The following is a 27198-nucleotide window of genomic DNA, read 5'->3' on the forward strand; positions in this document are numbered from 1 at the left end:
AAATCTGGCAATTGGGCGCAAGTTTTTTCTACAAGTTTTATACATATTTAAAGACATCTCATCAGACCAAAAACGTTATATTTGTTCCATCAAGTGGCTTTTCCTTGATTTGCAGCTCACACACTGTAAAAAAAAATCAACTTATCTGAGATGAAAATGAAACAGAACGTTGTTTGCCGAACAAGGCAAATCACACTTATGTGCGATCACATGTTCACAGATCTATTGGTGACAGCCAGCGGGTAAGATGACACACACTGTAGGTAATTGCAGGTCACGTTACCCACCATTATGAAGAGTCACAACCTTTTAAAGAAGCAAACACCAATGCAAGACAACACATAGAAACATTTTCTTTTGCACACCACTTTACAGCATAGCGACACTGCAGGAGAGTTGGAATGCTTCACCTTTAAACTCACGCATTTCTGATACTTCCAGTACTTGCATTATGCATCTACTGGGTTTTACCATGGTATAGTCACTGCAGCTCACTAAACTTTCAGGTTTCAAGTCATGATCTAGCTGGGTGATGTTAAATAAACAGTGCCCCCCTTAGCATATGACCTTCAATGGCAATGCAATACAAAGGGAAGGCAATAGCTTTTTACAAAGGGGACATGGTAGCTCAATGACTTTTGAAGTCAAGTTACACATATATATTGACAAATGTATACAAACATTATATATTACATCAAATCTTCAAAGATGAATTAAAACCCTGGATGGACCTCGGTCAATCCTCCATGGTTTAACAGCGTGTTACCTTGGCACTGGTTTAAACATATTCCAGACCTACCAGCTGTAGTCCAGGCTTGATAGCTCATGTTTATTTTCTAAGCAAAGATAAGCAAGATTTTCCATAATAGAATATAATTGAATTGACCATTAACTATTAAATCCAAGCGTCACATTATAACTTTAGCTACACTGCCATTAAGTCCTTTGAATTACACACCCAGTTCAAATCCTCTCCCCTATGTGTTGACTAGGACAGCAAATGCCAAACTCACTTAAAAGCTTAGCAACATAAGAGGAATATTCTCCTTCAGAGGTGGATATTGCTGCTGCAATTCTCATATTTTTCCTTGTTTTTTTATGGATGGGTGTTAGAAGTTTGAATTTGTCTAGATCTAATAAAGTTGTTTTTAAATAGATTTACATTTTCTACATTTTCAATCCAAACGGGCGAGGCAGTAAGGGCTTCTAATCAGCATGAGAGCCCGTGCCAGCACATGCATTTTTTAAAACAGTTTTAAATGTTTTTTTTTTTTTGCAGGTTTCTTGTGAATTCAAAGAAAACCTCATTCAATGAAAATCAACATATACCCAGTCTATTTTTTCATTGATGGTAGATTATGGAGTGTATAGATTTTGCTTGTTTAAACTGATACTTTATAATATTTAATTCTAATACCTGTTTCATAACCTATTACCAACGTGTGTCAGTATGATTCTTGATTGTTGATTCTGCTATGATCACACTGCTACAGTGATGGACTTTATTGCAATACTAAAACGCTTCCCTACCTCACTTCCCCACAATCATCCTAGAGGAGCTGACTGAGAAAGATTTTTGCTGGAATAGTTAGCTAGCAATTGCTAATTATGATCTAAGCAGAAAAACCATGTTGCATTACCATAGAAATTACATAAGGCCAATCCCCTGAAGCCATAACTATACTCCTCAACATTCCTGGATTTTGTGTGAAACATGTTTTACAATATGTCTCCATCAACAAAAACAGCACTTGTTAACCTAATCAGTTTAAATAAAGCATTTCACAGGTTTACTGGATTATTAAGAATATAACACAAACTCCAAAACACAAATCTGAAGCCATTGTACTAACCCATGACAAAGACCTGATATAAAAATAAGTACATGAATAAAAGATGAACCATGTGGTCATTCTATCATAAAATTTCACTAGGGTGTTCAAAAAGAAACAGCTCAACCCTTTCTCAAAGTAATACACTTCATGTTAACCTATAGTGTGGTTCAGGGGGGGTGGAAGATAGGCTCTTCCTTACCCTTTGATATCCTATCATCAATCAAAATCTACTTCCTATTTAAACCTTTAGTCTTGTGTTTTTTTGTTTTGGCGAACCTAAGTGGATTTCAAGGCCCCCATTGGAAGAAATAAAACAAAAACAACAACAATAATTTAAGCATGGAGTACTCACTGCAGAGCTCCTCGGATTCAGAAGATTTGGAACATCAATTTTTGTCTGTATGGGAACATTCTCCTACAGCTTCAACCCAGGATATGGTCAGCCCACCTCTCTTTCCTCTAGAAATCGAAAACCTAGCACCACATTTAAAATCCTCAGCTCTTCTCGAAATGTATCCAGTAGTAACAGCGGCACATCTATGAGGTCATCTTTGTTGAAAGAAATCAATACTGTTCTTTTGCAATAACAAATCTACAATTTATATAATCAAAAAAGGCCGTTCCACTTCCCCTCTTATTATGCAACTACTGGGATGCTTAATATGTATTTCAGTATCAAATAATCTTGTAATCCAAGCGCGCCAAGCAACACTGTTTTACATTGATTTAGATTCCTAACACTTCCTAAACACTTTATTAAATTCCACATTCTACAGCTATCATCATTACTTCCAGAAATGACGCGGGTCTTCTTAAAAACAAAACAACATGAATGGCTTGAACCCTTGATAATAATCCAAAGCAAGTAACTCCAATGCTGTACATTTTAAACTACCTGCTATGTCTTTAGCACAGTTGATTTATTACATGCAATGTACTGCTGACAACACAGTGATGGCGTTTTAGTGTGTATAAAAATATCTGGTTACAGAGTGTTTTGGTCAGTAGTTTCCCATGCTACAAAAAACAAACAAACCAAAAAAAAAAACCACTAAAGATGATCATGTTAAGACTGACAGACAATTCTTGTCTGGAATGCTTGTAGCTTTACTTGCATGACTAGACTTCAGAACTGTCTGCGACTGCTGGTTTGATTCCAGTAAACACTGGAATTAAGTGGTTTTCAAGTTTCCGTTCACAGTCAACATTTCAAAGTTCTTCCCTGGATAGAAGCTAAAGCCTTTGTATGCATTAACAATGAATGTGGATGCAATATAATAATGACTAATGCTAATATCCTAAAGGCAATTAGGGGAGAGGTGAAACACTGGCTGAGAAGTGCAGTCACAGTATATACCCAGAGGTTCATAAAAGAATATGAGGATGTGCACGATCGTGAGGTACAGTATAAACGCATACATTGCACTATACTTTTCAATACCTTGATATAATTTATTAAAGGTTGGAGGCCTTACCAACCGCCATTGAAACTTGAGGCAGCCCAACAGAGGACAAAATGAACAAAATGATTAAAAGAAATATTCTTAATGGATGCGTTTGATTTATCTTTGTCTGCGCAAACAGGTTGGTTATAACTCAGCAGGCTTAAAGGATATTTTAGTCTTTAATCTGAATTCCATAGGAATTAAACCAACAGAACACAGCTGTTAAGATTTCAGCTCTTGAACCTTTCACTGACAGTGTACTGTAGATGGACCCATATATGCCGTTGCACAGCCATGTCTTAAAGATGTCTTTTTTGCTGAACTATGAATCATTCTTAAGAGATCTAAACCTAACAGGCCAGGCATCAAAATGTACCAAAACGTCAATAATAAGACTTTAGATAGGGAATCTCATTCAAATGTTGATTTCTGCCAATAGAGTAAACATTTTGAAGACTGCACAATTCTCTTTCATTCATTCACTCTATCAATACTTTGCTGTAACGTACCAAGCTCCTCTCCACTATTCTTCTGAGCTTCTCTCACATTCTCTAGCCTGTAGTTCTGCAACAGAGCTGTGAAAACTAAAGACTGGATTGAATTGAAATCTGGCATAGCATGGTCTTGTAAAGAATGGACACAGTGCTCACAGAAGTGTGTCTGCATGATTAAAAAGGCTTGGATCCATTTGCAGTGTTTGGTTTAAAGAAGATAATTGGGAGCACATGTGTGTATCCGAGTGCTCGTTGGAATAGGCCCATAAGTTGAATTAATACGATTTTACCTGCAAAAACTTGTGTACCTGTTCTCTGATGTTGTCAAATCATGATCTGGCATAAGACAATTAAAAAAGAATGGGGTTTTCCCTTGTTTGTTGGTAGTTGGTTTAAATATTGAAGTTGTTGTTGTCTGTTTTTGTATTTTCCATGTTCTGGCACAAGAGCTTAGTAAAAGTAATTAACAAACGGCACTGCATGTTCAAACTTCTTAACAAAGGGCCAAACAAATAAATATGCTAGGCCAGCAAACTTCTCTCTCATAAGGTACAGCAAACCTACTTGGTTTTTAACTCAAATTTGGGGCTTCATACAGTATTCGGCTGTACAGCCCAACTCATTTTGTATTACTATGTCCTTTATACACCCCATTTCATTTAAGTGATAGCATATAGGTGTATTTCTGGAGAAGAGATCCGAGGCTCCACCCTGCTTTCCCTGTTAATCTTCTCCTATTTCCTATTTAAGCAGCTCCAGCACCTCTCCAAGTTCCTCAACACCAGCTGCTAGTGTTCCTGTGAGCTCTCCTCTCTTCAACCTTCTTCAGTAGGCTAGAAATTACATGTTTCCTAGCTCCATCAACAAGATCATCCTACTCTACAGGTTGGTCTTCTTTCTCCTTCTTCTGCACGAAAAAAATAATTCAGCCAGTTTCATTTAATCAAGAAGGGATCTTAGCCTTTATCATCCACGCACGAGACATTCTGCACCTCTCCTCTTCTACAATCACGTCTTACATCTCAGGAATCCAGCACATCTTCGGAATCCAGTTCCATTACCGCCTCATGTCAGTGTTCTCTCCGATTCTTCTGGCCATTCCAGCAATCCGCCTGACGCTCCATGGCATATCTAAGAGCTCCCCTCCTACTTCCCCATCTCGACTTCCAATGTTGTTCATGTCAATCTTGTGAAGAGGCTGTTTCAACCCCTTCGACGATCTCCTCACAGAAGTTATGTACTTATGTAACTGCTTTCTTTGGATTCCTCAGATGCTCTGAATCATCTTTTTCCAGCTTCCCTTCTCTCCACATCCGTTCCAACGACATCTCCTTAGTTCCAGATACATCTACAACAAGAAGCTTTTCCTCATGAAAGATCCGCTGCTCCCCAGCTCCTCCTGTGCAGTAGTTACAATGCATTGGTTCTCAACTCATCTTGCCTCTCTCATCTCCAAAGCAGACCTTTCTCCTCAGTTCTACACTCCTCAGTCCTTTAGAATTGGAGCAGCCACTTCAGCAGCAAAAGCCAACATTAATCAGCATCTAATTAAGAGCCTAGGGCGCTGATCCTCCTCAGCAGTAGAATCATACATATGAACATCTGTTTCCAATATTGCTGCAGCTCACGAAAAAATTGTGTAGGGGCTACCTGATCAGCTGGATCTACCAAAGGAGTGTGTGTGTGTGTGTGTGTTCTTCTCCACTTTGCAGCAGGCAAACACATAATTTCACTCTACCATTCTTTTGTCCTGTAAAAAATAATAAAAAAAATAAAATAAATCTAATGCATCATGTTTGTCTCGGATGTCTTTTTTCCACCTTTCATATATGTTATGCATTGGCACATAAACTAATGTTTGTCCCACGGGTGTGGGGTTCTGCTGGGAGCCGGGGGTCCAACCTTTGGGGGTAAGTGAGGCTCATGGGGTTCTCAATGCATGAGTCATAGGGGACTCCCGGCCACACACTCTGTCCTCTAGCTCCTGCTCTTCATCTAGCTCCTGCTCTTCTATCTATGTGTTTTCTGGTTCCCGAAGCTACTCAACAGCTTGCCTTTGAGGTTACTCCCTCTCCTCTGGCAAAGAAGGCACCTGCCGTTCGAAACCTCTTTCCTTTCCTATCTTATCCTCTGAGGCCACTCCTCAAACTACCTCTCCAAGCAATGACCTTTCACTCCAGCCCTAGCTCTCACCCCACGAAGTAGCTATTGGAAAACTTTCTGCTGTGAACACACATTTACACATCTAAGTGAGGGCCTAACAAATATAAGAACTTTGTTGTAATATCTTTGTGTTTTCTTTTTTGTATTAATCCTTGTGTGATTAAATGTAAAAGCTATAAAACAAAGATCCTGAAATAGGCTGTGTAGATCCCACAAACAAACGTAATGCTGAATTCGCAACAACAAAAAAAAATAAAAACTACTAATCAGGATGTTATATTTTTGTTAGAGTAAATGTTTTATTATTATTATTATTATTATTATTATTATTATTATTATTATTAAATCGTGGTTATTTGGATCTAACTAGGACTGTTTGTTCTGAATCGGCAGACTTGAGTGTTGAACTGGGCATTTTTAAATATGTGGTGAAATGTGAACAAATAAATACCAATGAAGTTAAGAAATCCACGTGGAGACCAGAGAAAGGGAACATTGTCCTTTTGTTCTCTTCTCAGCTCTGTGCTTACCATGTGTATTTAAATACCACCTTCTTCACATTTTTTAATTGTTGTCTGGTTGACAGAGCATCTGTTACTTTTTGCATTTGCATTCTAATCTGTGTTTTATTATTTTTATGATTGACAAAACATTGGAATATTATACTGTACCATCAAAATTAGGTACTTCCGCAGTATTTTAGTATCCTCTTTCTCTCGTCACATGCTAAAAGGACAGAAACAAAATTGTATGACCTTCACATAGTGTTCTGTAAAATCAATATTGCCTTTTAGCTATTTATAGCAATTATAAACCATTTCTTCAATACCCTATCAGAGGGTATGCCATTAGAACGAATCTCTGAATTGTAATGTATTTGGTTAAACCTGGACTTGCATTTTTACATTGACATAGACAAGATCTGCATAGTGCACTCAAAACAGTAGGGTTACTGTAGGGAACTCTATAATATACTATGGTATTTGAATGCATTTAAAAAAAGGTTTGCATACACATGGTGTGTGGTAGACTAGACTGAAGTTACAAACTGTACTTACAAATCTTGCACATTAAGCTTGATTGTCTGTTCCTGCATTAAGACAATATACAATAGGTTAATTGTACAACACTACCTTGCATTACTTGTGCCCCCTGATATCTCACATCTACACACTATAACCCTAACCCCAACCCTAACCCTAACCCTGACCCTGACATCTCACATCTACACACAGTGTCCTCGCTGTCATAGGGTCAAGAAGATACCAGCTGTCCAAACTGATATTAGTAAATCAACAGGAGCCTCAAGGGATTCCTGTAGCATGAATTTACTACCTGATTGTATCAGGAATCTTCCATGCTTGGCCTTTTAACCATCTGTTATCTGAAGGGAAGATTCATTTGCAAATAACTGTTTTATGCTTTGTCTGTGCTTTTGTGCATTAGCATTACCCTTTTAGTTTTTTTGTTTCCTGTGTTTATTTTGGAGGAGCACAGAGAGTAATTTAATACAGCATTCACCTATTATAGTAATTTGCTTTGAGCCAAATCACGTTGTTCCTTTAAACATTTTAACCCTGTTGACTGTAAAGAGGCTGGCGGTAGAGGCTGTTTCATGCGATTAATAGTCACAGCCTGACTTGAGTGAGCTGTTGTAATTCAAACACATTTCACATTCAGTGTTTCTGAAGATAAAACAAAAAAAATAATAATAATGTCAGCAATGAAAATGGTGCATATGAAAAAGTCTACTGAAATGTCTGTCTCTTAAAGAGTAAGTATTGGGGTTTCTGAAAATATAACACTACACGCCCCCCCCCCCCCCCCCCCCCCCCAAGGTGTTCCTACAACTGTTTAAATAACGAACCTGTCCTTGTTCTTTTCATTGTTAACATCCTGACAACTTTTTACACTTATAACCTTATGAACTCTGTTTCAAAGCCCTTTTCAAAATGGCAGCGCTAGTGCACTGATAGTGTCAGGATTATTGCCCACGTTGTCAAACAGGAAACAACGATACCAATCCATGATGTGGTACAGAAAAGAAAACCCAGAGCACTTGTTGTTATGTTTTTTTTTAAAATATTTATTTATTTATTTATTTATATCTCAAACCCCAGTGCACTAGAGCAGATATTTTGAAAAGAACTTTGAAATAGACATTAAAGTTATAAGTGTAAAGAGTTGTCACAATGTTAACAATTAAAAGAAAAATGACAGGTACGTTATTGAAACAGCTGTATGAACATGTGGGGACGTGTAACGCTGTAGTTTTTCGGAACCTTGCTACTTACTTTTTAAGTTGTAATTTTAAATCAGACTTTGGGTGTTTAAAGTTATGGATGCAACTACAAAAATAACCAAACACCTGCCACAATGATGCAAACATGTACTGTAGCATAGTGGAAGTTAATTCTGTCAATCAATCAACAATCTTTCAGGCTGCACCAAATTCATCACTATTAGCAAGTGCGCTGTGTATTTAAATAGATCCGTACACTATGCATTTTATAGTTAACTCACCACTTCTTGGACGTTAGGTGCTGTCAGGGAGGAATGTGGATAAATCTTTTTTTTCATGCATGGCTTCTTGTTGTTATTCAGGTGATGACAAACCTTTAAAGGGGGTGGCTTGTATAATCCTTTGAATGGAAAAGTCTTGACACATTTCTAATTAAAGTTGCCTTCACTGATAAGTGAGTTGAGGACTTGCTGAAGAAGGGGGCACAGGTGTCTCTAAAACAAACAGATCTGCTATTTTATAACACGTTGTATTTATACAGAGCATGGCCAAGTCTGAATGATAAAGACTGTTCACAATGCACATTACTTACCGTACATTAATGTCTTTTAAGAAATTAATTAAATAAACTCCAATGATCTACTCAAGCATAGAATAGTGTATATTACCTGTATTTTCCCAATATTTTGCCTGATTGATATCCTAGTATGCATTTTCTATATAATAATGTGTTTTTTTTTGTTGTTTTGTCAAGACCAGACATATGTTTTTAGGGCAACTGCTAAATAAATAAAGTTTAACTAATACTTAAAATGTGTTGATTTGTTTTTAAAATGCATTTTTAAAAAAGAACGCATCTGGCAAGAATTAATTGTCTTTGTCTAATAAACTTGGACTACTTTAGTTCCATCGTGTATCATGCTTTTTAATTTTAGAGTTCTAGATTCTGAAGTCAATGAGAGCTAGTGTACCACCACTGGACTGGTTTGCCCAGATGTTTCATTTATTTATGGCTTTAGGATCGACAGTGTATGTCATGTCAATGTAATACCTCAGTAGACTTGCTTTCTGAATACTAATTTCTTTAGCATATTTTTAAGGAGAATACTGTGTCAGTTTTACTTGAGTTATTAAACACACACACACACAAACCATTAACATGTGAGACTTATTTTCTGTGGTTTGTGTTTCAGAACTTGAAGAAAACATTTAGGAGAATATACTGATGAGCCGGTAATCCTGTTTTTAATCATGTTTTTCATGCCGCTATATTTCTTATTTGCCATTTTTCTGGATTTGTTTTGAATTAGAATGTATTATTTCTAAAAGAAGCAGTCATTTAGTAGATAAATGCTTTCTAGTTTCATAAAGTTGATTAATGCTTTTGCATTTTAAATTGATTTGTAAGATATTTACTCAAGCTATATGTCATGCATTTTTAATGTCAAAATAATACTTTTGATTTTGGTTTGAATCCAATTTGAATACAGCAATGAAAGTAATCCTGAGGGAATGCTTCTAGTGTCTAAACACTGCAGCTGATTTGAACTTTAACAGAGGTACCTAGCGAAGAAAGCAAGCGGGGCACTGAAATCAAATACAACAGGTTATTTCTAACAATTCATTTTAATGGGCATTGTCACAATTTCCAAATCCTTTTTTAAACATGTTTTTTTAGATTTCCACAACGTAGGAGAAAGTCACACAAGCACTGAATTGTTCTGTACTTTTACAATGTGTTAAATTAACATCTAAAAAAACTGTCATAGCAATCACACGCATGTTGCTCTCTGTATGGCAGGAACAAATTTGCAGTCATTGCTATGGAAAGTAGGCCTTTTGCCTATTATTTTGGATGATAATGTCATGTATTGTCATACAACATTTTCTTCATGGCTCCTAATCCAAAATACCCTAACTTCTGCCAATGGAGAGGTTTAAAGTGTTTCAGATGATATGAGAAGATGTACATATATATATATATATATATATATATATATATATATATATACTATCATATATATAACTACTTAATGTGATCATATCAAGTACTGTATTGGCTGTATCAAGTACTGTATTGGCTGTTGGAAAACGGGGGGAAAACATTGATAAAAACAAACAAACACACAAATAAACAAAATATTTAGAGCGATAATAAAAAAAAACAGCTTGGAAACTGAAAAGGAGAGAAAAATCAATAAATGTAATGCAATAAAATGTCAATTGTATTTATACCATTTAGAGCTTGAAGTGCCCTACTTTACAGTACTTTCACAAATTGGCAGCTAACATAAATGCATATGGTGTGTCCACTAATTGAATGCTGAAATAGTTAGACATACCTAAGTGATGATTATGCAATTAGGCACTCTGTATTAATGAAGGCTGATAATTATGCCACATACCCATATGCAATCTAACTCAAATTAGAAGACAAGGCTGACCCTATAACTAGGAGTGCTAATCAGGGAGCCAACCCGACCACCTGGAATTGTAATCGCAGGAAGAGGGCCTGGTGCAGTGGCAGCTCCCAGAAGAACATACGCTTACTTTGGGGTCTTCAATAGTGGGAGAACATGTGTTAGTCCATGTAATGCAGTCACACACTGGTTCCTTAGAGATCTTATATAAAGTATGATGGGATATACAATACATACAAATTCCTTTGCCTATGTTAGGTAAATGTCCTTATTTCATTATACCATTACTGAAGAAAAAAATGCAAATTGGCTATAATTTTACTATATTTGTATTTTTTTCAAGTAACCTTATCCCTGTATTTCAGCTTTGCACATTTGAAATATCTAATAAAGAACCTTAATATCAATACCAATTTAATATCATAGTAACTGGTAAAGATGATATGCATTCTGTAATAACACAGATACATGTACACCCCCCCCCCCCCCCCCCCCCAGTCTGTTGCAGTCATAACTGTCTTCATTACAGAGCTGGTTGCAGATGCTTCCAAGACTGCACAAATTATGGGCTGTACCGTAGAATCAACTTTGCTGCAGATTTCCATCTCCAACTTTGTGAAGGCATTGAATGCACCAGAACATTGCCTTACACCCCCTTGAAGATGGTTACTGGATATGAAATTAAATATATAGTACTTCTCATTTAAAAGGATTAATTTGTGTGAGCCGTCTAATTCATCTGAGCCCAGATGAAAAAAATGTTGATATATGTTTTTAAAACACATATTTAAAAGTCTTAGGTCACATGTCATGAATTCCTGGAATGTGGCTTACATAAATCACGGTGCATTACTACACGCAACAAACAGTTATGTCTGTTTTCATTTCATATGGGTAGCCATGGAAATCAAGGAACTCCAAATGGATTATGACAGCACGTGAACTAATTTGTGCAATCCCCCTGTTCACATCTTATTACACATTTTATCTGCATGTGAAGTGATTGTGCAATCCCCGTGCCTAAATACAACTATATTTTTAAAATCACTTGTGCTACATAGACCCATTTATATCCTGTGCACCAATATCTATACACCAACATTAACTCACCACACTCAACACATAACACATCACACACACACATGGGCAGGGCGCACTGCCACAGTATCTAATATGGAACAAGAGTACAGGGTTGACTCATTCTGAGGTTTTTTGAGTCATCCGTAAAAAAAAAAATACAATTTAACGATTCACAAATTTCTAGAAAAATGTTGGATAGCTCTAAGGACCAGCATTTAGAACATTTTTGCATTGCATGAGAACATTAAATTCCTATCTATAGTTGGGGCAGAAAGAGTGGGGGAACTGGTTGCACTATAAGCAGTGATCAAAAAGAACAAGTATATTTGAAAGAAAAAGTCTTTCACCACCCTTTCACCATACGTACAGTGGCCTCTTAGAAACACAATGCTCTTTGTTCATTTTTTGTCTAGGTCGGGAAAATGTTCTTTCTTCTTGTTGTTGAGCCACTCATTAACTGCAGTGGTCAGTTCCTTGTTATTATCGAATTTCTTTCCATGTGGGTGGTCTTTCAAATCTGGAAACAGTATGGAGTCAAATGTGGAGAAGGAGAGTGAGGAAGCACTTTGAATCAACAGATATCCAGGATAGCCTTCTAGTCTGGTCTACAGGGGAGGGCTGGGCTGGGACATTGTCCTAATGATTAACTTATTCAAGTAGTGTTATTTGGCTTCATGCTTGAAGTGATAGGGACTTGTTCCTGTTGAAAACCACCTTGGGGAATATAAACAAACTGGACTTTCATCAAGTTCTGATGAAGTTCACAAAAGGCAAAGCTAACATAGGACAGTGGTTATAAACTACATTGGTAATAGATTGGTGCTCAAGTAAAAACAATAACCCAGCATCCATGGCGGCATTCACCATGGTTTCTTGTTTTGTTTTTTTAATATAGGTGTCAAGAGATTAGCGCCTGGAAATTTAGCACGTGCATCTGCTCTTCCCTAATGTCTCATTCCTCACGCAACACATTTAAAATGTTCTTTTTTTCTAAAAAAAAGTCTGTTTTTTTAGCTTTCTGTGAGCAGACATTATATCTAATTTCCTCTTTCTTTCTTTCTTTCTTTCTTTCTTTCTTTCTTTTTCTTTCTTTCTTTCTTCAATAACAACTTAAAACACAAAGTTCAGCGGCTGGCTGTAACAAAATAAATAATTGTTTTGCATATGTAAATAACCATGCTCTACAAATCATAATGTAAATAATACGTTGCTTTTAAACATAAATAATAATAATAATAATAATAATAAATAATTTATAACTTAACTCTCTTATATATTTAAATTTTGGACCACTAATTTAATTTCTAAAATGTTATAATTCTTCTGATATTTTTGCAACAGCCTACAGTACTCATTAAAACACTGTCAGAAAAAACGTTTACCTTCTGCAGAACAACTCCTAACACTTTTTATGTGCAAAACAGCAGATTCCTTTTAAAGTTAATTTTCCCGCTGTCATGCCTAGTTTTAAAAACCCGTATTTGGTTGGAGGATACTGCTTTAATTAAACGTCAAAACTTTAATCCATGAACGTTCTACCCTTGGAGAAAAAAAAAAAAAAAAAAAAAAAAAACTTTCACCAAACTTTTTTTTTTTTTCCCTACATCCAATGAAAGAGTCGAGTTCCCATGTCGAGAACTGTGATTTGCTGCCCTTTCTGGTTCATGTTCTGAATGACAGTCTCTGGAAAACTTTTTTTTTGTGTTTATTTCTGAGATCTTTCAGTCGAGTCAGAAAGGGGGCATCTCTTCTGATCAGAGCCTCGCACGAGCAGAAGAGGAGAGAGGGGAGAGAGAGAGGGAGAGTGAGGCAGGGTGCCCCGTTATTTAACTAACCCCGGTGGAAAGAAGCATGGCTTTATAAAAATACACTTTTTTTCTTCTTTGGGACCTTGGCTACATTTGCACTCCATCTCAGCAGTTGTCAAAGTCTCTGTTTTATTTAAAAGCAATCGATCCACAACTTTTTTTTGATGGTCATGGATATCCATATAAGGTGGAAAAGAAAACGCCGGATAAGGGACTTGCCCCTAACGCTAGCAATATTTCTGTTTTTTGTAATTTCGCAAGCCAGTTCAGGTAAGTGGCTTCTTTTCCAATATTATTTTCTTTATTTTGCATAATGATTTGTATTGGCAACCATCATTCCTCGACAGATGATGGGATGAAAACATATTTTGCGTGCAGTCCATTCATTTATATTAGTTCTCTTCAATAAAACGTTTTGATTCTAAATAAACATTTCACGTGCATTTTCTCGTATGCATATACTACCCGCTGGTATTGCAGAGAATTGAACATGTCTGCAAAACGCGGAATGTTTTTTCCAAGTTCAAAGGAATGTCCCGTCCCCCCCGTTAGTCTGAGATTTCTTGGAATAATTCAGTAAGGAATCCTACGCCACCTATTGTTGAATTTGTGCAAAGTTTTTTTTGTTGGTATTCAGCTTTTGTTTTTCACCAAAAAAAATCATAAACCCCATTTAAAAGAAATGACAGCAGATAAAATAATAATAATAATCAATCTATCTATCTGTCTATCTATGTATCTATATATTGTAGCGTGCACGGGGGAAGGTAGCAGTAGGGCTGGTAGGTGACGTAATCACACACAGGGACGTACGCTCGATATACGCCCCATGCAAAGTTTTAGTGCGAGAGGACGGGGTTCATTTATTTTAAATTTAAACACAGGCAGTTTCCTTTCTTTAAAAAAAATTAAAAAATAAAAACTAGAATGAATTGTTATATAATAAAACTGATGGCTGCAGATTATTATGTAATTGTATTTTTATTTTCTCGAGGATAGCAACAGCTCCAGGAAATCTCTTGTTTCATTCCACATGTGTCTAGGTAGACATAACTATTTCCTTAGATCATCGCTAAACTGTTTGCAGGGCATCCTAAGGAAACACACTTTGGTACAGTCAGAAGTGTTGAAGAGATGTAGATAGAAACGTTAGACAGTGCAAAAGATCCCAGACGCCTAAGGTAGAGGGGTGGGCACTTGCTCCACCACACCTCATCTGCAGCAAAAGCCAGACAAAACCCTGCCAACTCAATGTCACTTGTGCAATGTTGGTAGGCAGTGCCCGTCGTTTGTAAGTTTATTCGAAAGTAGACCGATACATTGATCGTATATATCAGATGGAAGCAATGTCACATTGTATCAGCTATCCTACGTGATTAATTTGAACAGTTTATTTTGCAGTTTTCAGTAGTTTTTACCAGGCTGTTACAAACGATTCTCTGCTTTTATACCACCGCAGTACGTGTTTAAATATGCACACCTGGTTTTAAAAAGTGCTGGAGGGCATTTGTAAGGACAGGGTGTGGAATTTCATTTGGTGGGTAGGTAGACATAATAAGGGAAGGGCGGAAGATCAAAATGTCTGTTTAAGAAGTGAAGAGAGAGGGAGGGGCTCTTTAATACTTTCTTTAGGTGGTGCCTTGTTCCCATTTTTCCTTCATCTTAAAGACTTCACAGTATTGCTATGTGTATCTGTCATATGTATTCAGGGACAATTAAATTAGTCTGTAGAACAACTGATGGGCAATTATCAGAAGCCTATTTTCATACTTTTAGTGAAGCATTTCTTTTCATGTTGTCCAATGTTGATACTGTGGAACTAGGGGGGAGCTGTTTGAATGACTGTTTGGTAGAGCAGGAGGCCATGTTGTTTCATGTAAAGAATGAACATTTTCAGCAGTTTTTCCAATGGTACTGAAAACATATACCGTATCTAAGCAGCCTATAGATTACCCTAAATTAGCGTGCTTTCCAATTGCATCCTGCAAACTTACTTTTAAACCAGAAGAAATTTTGTACATACCATATATTATTATTAGTATTTAACAACTGTACAATTTGTATAGCACAATACTAAGAGCACTGTACTTAACAGCTCTATGGAGTACAGCTTTGCAGACAAAATGGAATTCCTGCACATTCAAGCATTCCTCACTGAAAGTTGCCTGGAGAGATTGGATGCAGTGCTGACGTCAGCCTCTTCTTAAGTGGCTCCTATGTTAGCGGCTGGGGTGTTTTGCGCTCCCAAGCCCGCTGTGGTGTCTGTTTGCACTGGCTCAATGTGCGATGATGTCATCATGGCCTGCTTTGCCTGATGATGTCATCACACAAAATGTCAGTACAAGTGACCCTTTCCAGCAACATAAAAAAAAGATTAAAAACATAATGTAGAGATCATATATACTGAAGGCTTATCGCTGTAAAATCTTTACAGGAACAATTCCTTATATTTAGCTCACTACTGTGTATTTTACATTATTCTTGCATCTCTACTAAAAACTGAACTGATATTTCTCTTTACACTAACTAACAAAGTATATTTTTAATTACACAGAATTCAAGTTTGGTAGGAAGCAGTATATATTATAAGCAATATATCAAAGCAAGTGTTTAACACTGTAATTCCAGTGAAACATCTCCTCAGTGAAACAATACAGTGCTAAAATACACTCCCTGATCTAATATTCTCTGTATATTACAGTACAGCAGTGTTCAGCAGTTTATGGTTCCAGCACTGTCGCAGAATCAGATTTGACAGATTACTTTCATTTGACTCTTGGCTTTACTAAGTTTCAGGCTTTTTATGATTGCACTATTTTGGACGCTGGTAAAAGCGTATTGCCAAGCTGTTTGTGTGCTACCAGAATAAATGTCTTATGGGTAAGGCACGCGTTGGTGGTAACTGTTTGATGGCTGCCTTTTGTTTAGTTTTTTTTCGCTTGTGCTCCCAGTAATGATATAGCCATTGGATTGGATTGAGTACACTTGATTATTATTGTTAGAGTGGTGGATTAGTCATATGGTTTGGTGTTTTTAAGTAGTCTTTGCCACGGTTTCATTATCTCGGCCCTGGGGTAAGTTTTTTCACCTTCCTGTGCTACAGAACCACCTTTCTGCAAATAGGTTGGATGCCAAATGAAAATGAAATGTTACATTGCACTCTGACTGTTCTGCGTGAACAATTGCTTGTTAATCTGTACTGTGGCCAAAAGTGTTGCATCACCCTATAGAATTAACACATTTTGCTTCATAAAGTCGAATGAAACCTGCTGAATAATGTTACGTTAACATATATCTTTGAAAAAAAACAAAACGAAAACATACACCTATACTTCCAAAATGATAGTGAAAACAATAGTAAAGCTAGATGTAGGTAGCAAATCTATCTTTAAAACCTGCCTTATTTGCAAGAATCAGGAGACATTACTCACCTGAATATCTCCATGATTTTCATAAAAAGTTGTAAAAGCATGCCGTTTTGACCGCCCAGGTTCCAGTTTCTATTTTCTGTTGGAACCTCACAGAGCTGTGCAATATTGATGGCTTACTGGCACGGCGAGATAAGTGGGGATGTCCCTGATTGTAGGGGGGTGTCAAAGGATTTTGGCTGCAGCCACAGTATGTTTTATCTGGCCCTGATCCCACAGAGATGCTTCGTGTTACACTCAGCAGCATCCTTGGACGCTACGTGAAAATGGGCCTGAAGCTTCTGTTATGAACTCAGCAGCAATGCCGAGGATTGGAGGTTAAGCTATGAATGCTTCATTCTATTTAAAAAGTTAGCGTAAATATTGAGTTTAAAAAAATAAAAAAATTAACCATTGCTCTCCCCTACTTCTCTGTACTGGTCTATACTGTGCCATGCATATACTTTGCCATACTTTGACCATGGTATTATTATAGAGAGCCATGTTCCATGTCACAGGCTACACTTTAATTGCTTGCTCGTTTGGAACACTACTCTGTTTTATGAATGTGTGCCGACATGCTATAAAAACATCCCTCTGAGGGTGTGTTTATTGAAACAGTTCAGAGTTGATATTTTTGTTAAATAGATAATTTAAAACTAAGCTTGTAAAGCAGCTAGAGACACATAAAGAACAATCTAAAGACGATCCAGGACGTCCTGACTTCGTGAAACAGTTTGGTAATGAGTCACACATGATGTATATTGAGCCAAGCCCTTCTTTATGGTGGCTGACAACACTTTTAACTTTCAGTTTCAAGGAACTGCCAGTTTTAAGGAATTGAAGTAATCAACCACAATAAAACCAGTTGCTTTAAACCGTTACTGTTTTTACAAAACAAGGCTGTTCTTAGATGTACCGTACTGTCAAGGATATCAGCTCTGGTATTATTTTCTTCATTGAACAAAGAACATGTGTGAACAGAAACGAGCTTAACATTAAACAGGCAAAAAAACTGTTATTTTTTCACACACACATGGTAATATTCAAAATAGTGCAGGGTTGTTTTTCAGCTAGCTTTATAGCTCCTTACATTCAGGTGGTCCAGGTACAATATTTACAAAGTGTTTATAGTAAGTTAAGTCAAAGTATGCTTCTCTCTCAATATTTTAGTAATTTGTGTTTTTATACAGCGGGATAAATTAAACTGGCTAAACTTTTAATACATTTGACCGTTCTGCTGTTTTGGACTCATGGAACATATCTCATCTTGCCATTTGCTCATCTTGTGAATTATATAGATAGATAATGGCCTTTCTTCTAATTGGCTGACAAACCTTTAATAATAATTTCCATAGTGAAAGGAAAGCCTTTTTGGGCGTATAGGTTCTGCATCGTGCGTGGTCAATAAACCTACACAAAACCAAAACAAACAATGACTGGTGCTGTAACTTGGATTGTTTTTTTCTGTCGTGCTTGAAAATAGCGGTTGGATGAAAAGCCAATGAAATGATCTATGTGAGGTGTCACAGTTGGGTGTTACTCTGTTTCAGAAGTCTGTAATGATGCTGACTGGTCAACATTACAGGCACACGAAAGCAGGTCACACATTGGTGAATGTCAGATGTTCAATCTCAGATTCAAAGCTGCCAGCTAATCCTAAAACATTCTGCTCTGTAGGGGTGATCCAATACAACAGCACTTTATTTTAAAGACTCAATCTCAATATTAACTTTGCAGCTACCAAAACAAAGCAGTGAACACACAGCATTAACAGTCAATAGCCATATTAAATCTGGTTATATGCATTGGTTTACTAGTTTAACAAAAATGGCTTTTAACATTTAACATGAAACGTTATTATTTATAAGTGGAAAAGCCAAGATATGGTCAGATAAGCTATGAGGCATAACCTTCATTTTCAAGGAAGAAAGCCTGGGCTGGCATCTTTAAAGTTTAGCCTTTCATTACACATCCTCTATAATTAAAGGAAGAAAGAAGGAACATGCCAAGTTTCTAAAGACTTTTGCTTTTTGTCCTAAAGTAAAACATGTTTTAATAACAGGCAATTTACCGTAGAAAGACCATCTGCTTCTACAGACCACTTTTCCCTGGAAACTTTATTTTGAATGTCCTTAATTACAGTATGTGCAGCTTACATTGTATTAGCATTAGTTCAGTAGCTTTAGTATTGTAGTAACCATGCTGGTCATAGCTGGTGCCAAGTAAATAAAACCTTTACATCTATTTTTTAAATTTTTTTTTTGCCCTCCTTAAAATGTTGGAATATTTTGAAATGAAAATCATTTTTTCCTAGTCCCCATAAAAACCTTTAAATACAGGTTTTGCTGTGTCGCCTGACCTGTGTCGCAGCTTTAAACTTGTCATTTTGTGCAAACCAATGACTTTTATGCCCTAAAAAAAGACAGCGTTAATTTTCAAGAAATCCTTTTGAATTTGATCTGTTTAACATATTCCAGAGAGAAAAGTAAGACTTAAACTGAATAACATGTTTAAAGGGGATGAACTGGGTGGGCGTAAAGGATTTAACATGGTTAAACAGAGCCCCAGGCTCCTCAAAAAATTCATCTTATTTTGCAGGCTGGCTTCACCTTTTGCCCTTCCTGAGAAAGCATAACATCATTTATTTTTTTCCTTATCTTTAATTGGGAGTAGAATGCCAAGAAATACAATTTCTGGAAGCTTGACTAGTTCTTAAATGGTCCTCACTGACCTAAAGCAATATTTGCACCTCAGGGCAAACATTGTTACACTGGCAACAAATGTTCCTTATTAACTGACTAAGCTTTTAAACTGATATACCAGGAGTCCACACCCTAACTTACTGCAAGAATTATCAGACATGTCTGCATAAGTATAAGTGGAATATAATACTATACATGTGATAATCCATGTCATCGGTTGTTAGATGTGATTGCCAAACCATATGTTGGGAAAAAATGCAGCAAAAACAAAAAAATTCTATCAATTAAACTTCTGATAAACAAATCTGGTTAACAGACATCTGCATACTTGACTCTATTGAGTTATTTTTTCAGATTATCCCATGAATAAATTTCCTTTGTTTCATTGTAATGGAATCCTTAAATAAACACACTTTAAAGATTTAGTTTGGCGATGATATACAAAAATTAAGAAGGTTTTCCAAAGCAGATGCAGCAGTTAGTGGGCCTTCTATAAAACAGACTTGTTTTAAAATCTTTTTTCATGGGGATGTGAGGGCTTTCAGTGTCAGGTACAGTAAGCCAAAATGACAAGGCACTGGATATGAGGGAACTTTATCTAGACTCCTTCTCCTTCTTATCAGACTCACATGGGACAACAACAAACTATTAGGCTTTCAGTCAGGGCATCTTCTTTAAAACCAGTTCAAAAGTATATTTTACAATCTAATACAGTTTGGCCAACTCTAGACTGCTCCACCTGGAGGTCATTAAATTTGTTTCTAAAAGAGAAGCAATGATCTTCCTTCTTTTTTTTAATCTGTCCTATTCCTTTAAGACCAGGCACCACTGTCTCAATAGATTAAAAAAAATAATAAAAAAAATAGTCAAAGTTCCTAAATCTCTCAGTTTACAGTCAAGGGACTCTTTGTCTGACACTCAATCCAATAAAAATGAAATACAGTGCTTCTGTTAAGCAGGGACTCAGAATAATGCAGCTCTTAGTCTGTTGCTTAGCATGATCTATCTGGTCTATGAAAAGGCTGCTGTCAGACAAGGTTAAGGGTGCAGGCATTCTTCCATTGATGGGCATTCCAGTGGTTTTGTCATTGCAGAGTCTGTTACTTGACTGGGGGTTCTGAGTGCGTCTCAAATGCTGCTTAACAGTCTGTTATATCGGGACTAGGCACTGTAACGCTGACCTTGTGTTTGGAGAAGTGAGGGGATATTCATTCCCCTTGTTTTTTTTTTTTTTGCTTATGCAGATTGTTGTAGATAACATTCTATAGGGTATATATTATTGGTCATTAACTGTTGTCCCTTTTTAGCTGCTGAAAAAGCTGGGTTTCTAAAGTCAGGTTGTTGTTAGAAATAACTACAGCTGTGCAGCTGTAATTTAAACTTTTCACCAATAAAAATGTGCTTAGCCTTCGAGGGACGTTCATCCTTTCAGCTTAATGTAAGTGTCAACGAAGAGGTAGGCTTCAGCAAGAGTGTAAAAAAACTAAAGGGAGAAACGTGCATGTGGCATTTGAAGTCGCAATATACATCTCAGTTAGGGCTGATAAAAATAAAAATAACACTGGTTAAAAAGAACAAAGGGAATGTAACTTGCATAGCGGCTGACCTGGGAGTCATTGGACCATCAATCACACAGACTTGGCTGGCTATTTAAAGAGTTATGCATCTGAGCAAACAGCAGCCGGGGCTCAGAACTGTTTGCATCGTGCTAATCTGTGTCTATAACACCAGAAACCGCACTTCAGGTGGGTGGAATGCAAAGCATAAATACACAGCAATAACAGAAGGCTTAGTGGGGGGCAATGACAGTTTATTCAAGAGGCTGGAGTTCTATCTGACTTCTGTCCGTTTCATATGTTGGGGCTAGTGTGGATCTCCAAATGCATCCAGCTGTAACAATAAACCCCGATTCACTTTAAATGTGTTGTTCGAGTCGGATTGACGAAGGAGGCGCCAGTGACAGACGCAAATACGTTCTAATTAGACACTGATCAATAAAGCAGAGCGCTTACCAGTCTTGTCAAGGTGCAGCAGTCACAAAGCCCACCCCCCCCTCGTCTATTCAATTTTTGTTCTTTGTTCCTTCTCAAACTTTGAGCGCTGCACCTGCATCACTACATAGCTGGTAGGTTCTCACGTGCGCTGTGGAATGAATTGCTTTATTAATCTGTCACTAATTTTAAAAATACCTTTTTATGCCCAGCTGCAGCCATGGCGTGAGTTGTGATTTGTGACAGGCTCTGCCAGATCATATTAAAATTCAGTATGAACAGGAAAGAGAGACCCTGACAGCTGTGCGTGAGCTGCGGCTTCAGCTATGAGTACTGAGTCTCAGGAAGTTATTTAGACTTCAGTATTTAACCAGTGGTTAGTTTAGACTCATTCCCCTGGTGAGGGCCTTTAAGTTTGATTGGGTCCTGATGGCAGGATGAATTCAATGTCTAAGTAAATCACACAGCGCTATTGCAACAGCGTTTCTCAGTCAGAAAATGCAGAGGTCTGCAAAGAGCCCTGACATTATAATATTATTCTAGGAACTGATTCTCACTGCAGTTGGATATCCATAGAAAGCTTTCTTCTTACTAATTCCCAGTTTAAAAAGAGAACAAGCTGGTTAAACAAACATGAAAAAAGTTAAAAAAAAAAAAAAAAAAAAAAAAAAAAAAAAAACTTTTTGCATGGTTAACTGACCGACTGTGATAGCGTACAGGTCAGGATTGTAAACGTGAAATAACTTGAGCATGATCTTTACTTAACTATGCATTTCTAAATGTGTGTTTGATGTACTGCTTGTGTGTTTATTCCTCTGTTGTTAGACCCTTCATAAATCATCAGTTTGTGAACGAAAATGTACACTACTGCCAAAATAAGCAACTTTTATTGTGCTTGTGAGTAGTTCCAGATCATGTATTATTTTCTACAAAGACACAATTTTTTAAAAGCAGTTAGAGAATAATTAATTGAGTAATAAAACAGGTTTGTAGAAAACTACCAGTTTTAACATGCTATATAATACCAGGAGTAGAGTGTTTGTAATAAGCAGAACTAGTATTGCATCATTCCGGACCATGCCTGAACAAACAGAACTTACTTTATATACAATAACCTTACTTACAGGTGAGCTCCTTCCATATTCCAACTCAGGAAGGACAAATATCAACAGTCAGTGGAGTTCAAATCTCTTGACAAAGCTGTGTTATGTGGTGTTTGCAGTATCGCAGAAGTAAACCAGACAGGGTCCAGGCGTGGCTCCTCTTGTGGGCACAGTATACAGTGGAGGAGAACGATACCCAGTGCGTTCCTTGGTATGGGGCTCAGCGCTGGCTCGAGAGGTGGGTGGCCAGTTGCAGACACTGGTACTCAATGCAGTCTCTAAGTGTAAGGCACTGGAGCAAACCAATGCATAGCTCAGTCCAATGGAAACAGAGGATCGTGAACTTACAAGACCCGCAGTTAGCCATTAGGGGATGGCTTCTCCACGGTACCTTATTAAAGAGTAAGTAACGGGGTTCCAAACAATATAGCGTTCCACATCCCCACGTGCTGCTACACGTACCTGTCATTTTTCTTTTCGTTGTTAACATCCTGACAACTTTTTACACATACAGTCTGTTTCAAAGCTGTTTGAAAATGGTCGCGCTAGTGCACTGTTGGTGTAAGGATTATTGCCCCCATTGTCAAACAGATAACACAGCAATAACAATCCATGAAAAGCCAGAGAACTTGTTATGTTGTTGTTGTTGTTTTTTTTTTAAATCGCTCTTCCTGCCCAGTGCACAGAGCGGACATTTTGAAAAGAGCTCTGAAACAGACTTTAAAGTTATAAGTGTATAAAGTTATCTGGATATTAACCATGAAGAGAGTAATTACAGGTACAATATTTAAACAGTTGTAGCAACACTTGGGGACGTGTAACACTATATTTTTCGTAACCCAGCTGCTTACTCTTTAAGCTATGTTGAAATTGAATAAAATACTAAATATGTCTTGTCATTTTATTAAAGACCAGCGTACAAAATAGTCTAGCAAGATCAAATAATCATAGACCTGAGCGAGCAGCTGTACAGAACAAGCAATCTAGCCAATCAGGGCATCAGGTTAATGTTAACTGCCAGCAGTTAGCCAATGTTTATAATATGCGTTAATAGTCTGGCATTGACTCACTGAGGAGCTTAAAGCCCTGTTGATTTCTGAAGTACTTTTAAGTAACTCCAGCATAGTACTGTAGTCATCGCTGGTGCTATTTCAAATGACAAGGTGTGTTTATCACCAAATTAACACGGAGAAGGGTCTGGGGCTGGCAGATATTAAAAACCACACAAATCTGAAACCAGTAATGCAAGGGGACGAAAAGTGAGATGTTATCAGAGTGTGCAGAATTGCAAGCCCCAAGGCAGGCTGAGGGTGCCTCATTATGTGGGAAGCAAGTTTGCCTCAGTAAGAACAAAGGCAAGTGACTGAGTGGCATGAAGTGAAGGTAAAATAATACTTTGGCATTGTGGAGCCGCAGTAATAGGTTATAACAGAGCGAGGAACACAGTTCCAGAGTAAATAGCTTCCATTTAGGGTCTTTATTTTTCTTTCTGAATTATTTGAGATTTTTTTTGTGTGTGTGTGTGTGTGTGTGTGTTTGCTTTACTCTTCTACTGAATATCCAGGAGTAGTTGATTCAACTATAATACCATGTTTTGTTTTTATTTTTTATGGCAGGCTCTCTCTTCATATGTGTACGGTAATTATTCCAGGGGTCTCTGTGTTTTGGGGAAGTGGGCGTCATTTGAAAGACTGAATGTTTCCATGAAAACGGCCTTTTATAAAAAATGATCAGGCATTTCTTTCTTGAAGCTTCTCTTAGATGATGCTTACAGCATGGCGCATTTGGTCTGTTTTATTCATATTTTATGGAACATTTAAGTAGCATTAAAAGGAGACAATCCAAGTGCAGCTGTTTATAGATTAGTATAGGGCAGTTTCTTCTGGAACCACCTTCTTAGCAATTTTCAGCAGTCGTGCAACCCGTTTACAACGTAGAATGAGCATAATTACAACAGTTGCTGTTCATTCTGGTAACAGACAAGCAAACCCACTTCGACATATAACAATTTGTTAGGCTAGCCACAAAATTTGTTTGAATTTTAGCGGATGTGTTTATGGCAATTTATGGACTTAGAATAGGAAGGAGCCACCACCAAAAGCCATGTAATGCTGACTGCTCGTGGTCTAAAATTATAAATGAACACTGGCTCCTAGGTTATCAGGAAAAAGTGCTGAAAACGGACTGCTCTTCCTGTCATCAAAAGCAGTCAATAAAACAAGTAATGGCGAGAGAAATGCATCTTATAAGGATACATTTTACTGAATCAATAAACCCTATAGAAGAGACATAATGCGGTTTTGTTAAATAAAGCACCAACCTACCCATCCCATTTTAATGGAGCTGTTAATATAACTGAGCTTTAACAATTGGGCGTTCATAAGAAAAATAAGTAATTATTAATTTCCTCAAGGCTCAATTACGTAGACATCTCCATTAACATGTGATGGGTAGGTTGGTGCAACAAGTGCTTAACCTTAGGTTTAGTTTTTCTGAGCAGCAAGAATAGATGCCACCCAGCACGACAGCAGCACTTGGTGAAACTAGGACAGGAAATTGTTGCCATAGAGATGGGGGGGGAGAGATCCAGTCTGGGGTGAGGGATCTCCTAGTTACACTGTAGCAGCTCCAGTCTGATCATTATTTCCAGTAGCTTTTAGCAAACCTTGTATGCTGTACCTTAATATACTATATGGTACACTTTACCGAACATTTCTGTTTATAGACATAGGCCTTGTACACAGGCCTGTTGTCTACAAACTAAAAAGGGTACAGGCTGAATTTCTGATAAACTTGGTTGTACCATAGGAAATCAATCAGAACATCAGCACATCAATTAGGTACAGTATTGTATTGATAGTACAAGGTTCTCAACATTCTCTGGAATTTAACTGCCAAAAGAGCTACTTTTATCTGCAAAGCAGCTGTCTCCTTTTAAGGAACTATTTCAGCGATCTGTAAACCCTATCCACTTTTCTAGGCACATTTGTAAATGCTGCTGGCTTGGTAGAAAGCTTAATTTAGCAGATTGCACAGAAAAGAGATGCCCTTAGAACAGAAAAGACTCGCAGGAAATCAGCTGTCATCTAAAACCATCATGCCCGCTTATTTGAGGTATGAAAAGGCCAGCTAAGGTACTGGGTTGAATAGATGGCAGAACTGTGTAGCAGAAGCCTTTGAAACCACCGTGGGATCAAGTAGCATTTAATGACTTAAGAAGTTATGATAATGCTGAAGATAAACTCTGAATTTCATTACTGCAAGTGGACCGATTAAAGACAGATGGCTTGCCTTGTACTGTGTTGTAGTTCTCAATTTTTCTGCATGTAGAATGTGCTGCAATGAAGATTGGGAATGGGAGTACAAAGGTCTGGAATAATAATAATTATAACTTTCCAAGTTGGGGCCAAAAGTTGGCAAGAGTATGGATGCTTTTCCAATGGGAAAATCAACAGCAGGCAATGTAGTGGAAGAGGAATTGGGGAGTTGAGGAATAAAAAGAACATTGTTCGAATTCTGTTTATAAAGGCTTGCAGACAATATAGGAGAAAAAAAAAATACAGGTAGCTATGCATAACCTACTGCAATGCCACTGCTGTTTTTGTAAAGATCTATTTAGTAAAACAGAAAAATCCTAATATGAAGATTATGTTTTCTGCTTTTTGTCTTTTTCATACAAAACCACCTATTTGTTATGATGGCTTTATTAGAGAATATATTTGAATTGTGGTGATGTGGCTAGTAACCCTTATCTGTTTTTGAAAACTCCTGAATCTCAGTACTGCAAGACTCCATGCAGTCCTGAGACTTCTGTTACAGGCACTTCTTCAAGACAGCTCTTTGGTTTTATGGAGTTATACCTGTAAATACCATTTTTCTAGAGGGTCTGTTTCTGGATAGTGTTGACTCACAGTGAAATTCCTATACCTCAGCTAAAGATAATGTTTGGTCTAGATTTGGTTATTATTTTTGGCCTGATCTTATCTGTTATATTGCTTTATGGAAGGAAGCCAGGAAAAAAAAAGGCTACAGGGATTTCCTTTGGAAAAAAAAAGTAAATTCACCTACAATGATGTTAAAGCTGAAATGCGCAACTACATTTGGTGTGTGATTGCTACATTCTTCCACAGTTTAGTATCTAAAGTCTAGATCTGTATTGGTCTGTTTCGTTTCCTCAAAAATACGTTCTCCCCCTTTGAACCCTGCTTTACATGATGTCACCTTGAACAGCTGCAGCAATAGCAGGTACTGTTGTCAACAAACAAGTTTGAGCTCTCAAAACGAAATTAAACTCATAACATGGGCAGATGTTAGCAACCTTCACTTTTATTAAAGTGTTATGCAAGAATCAAAAGCAGCATTAAAATCTTCGCAGCAGTGTATTGGTCATGTTGAACTTAGGGATTCAAAGAGATCCTGCCAGCAGAATATTTTGTTAACCATGACTGTATGCATATGCCTGTGCTCTAGCTTAATCTGTAAGAGTCTACTCTTTAATCAGTCTT

General features: G+C 37.3%; 1 protein-coding gene across 2 annotated transcripts in view; it reads left to right on the forward strand.

Annotated features, from left to right (window-relative positions):
* Positions 1-13384: 13384 nt before the first annotated feature.
* col5a1 (procollagen, type V, alpha 1) overlaps positions 13385-27198 on the forward strand; it is a 115332-nt gene continuing 101518 nt past the window's right edge. The window contains exon 1 of one of the 2 annotated variants that reach the window (XM_041238600.1): positions 13385-13757. In XM_041238600.1, the coding sequence (XP_041094534.1) occupies positions 13652-13757 (106 nt within the window). In that variant the 5' untranslated portion in view covers positions 13385-13651. The remainder of the gene's footprint in view (positions 13758-27198) is intronic. The other variant, XM_041238599.1, reaches the window with a different exon arrangement.

The sequence above is a fragment of the Polyodon spathula genome, chromosome 49, assembly GCF_017654505.1.
Source record: "Polyodon spathula isolate WHYD16114869_AA chromosome 49, ASM1765450v1, whole genome shotgun sequence".
NCBI lineage: Eukaryota > Metazoa > Chordata > Actinopteri > Acipenseriformes > Polyodontidae > Polyodon > Polyodon spathula.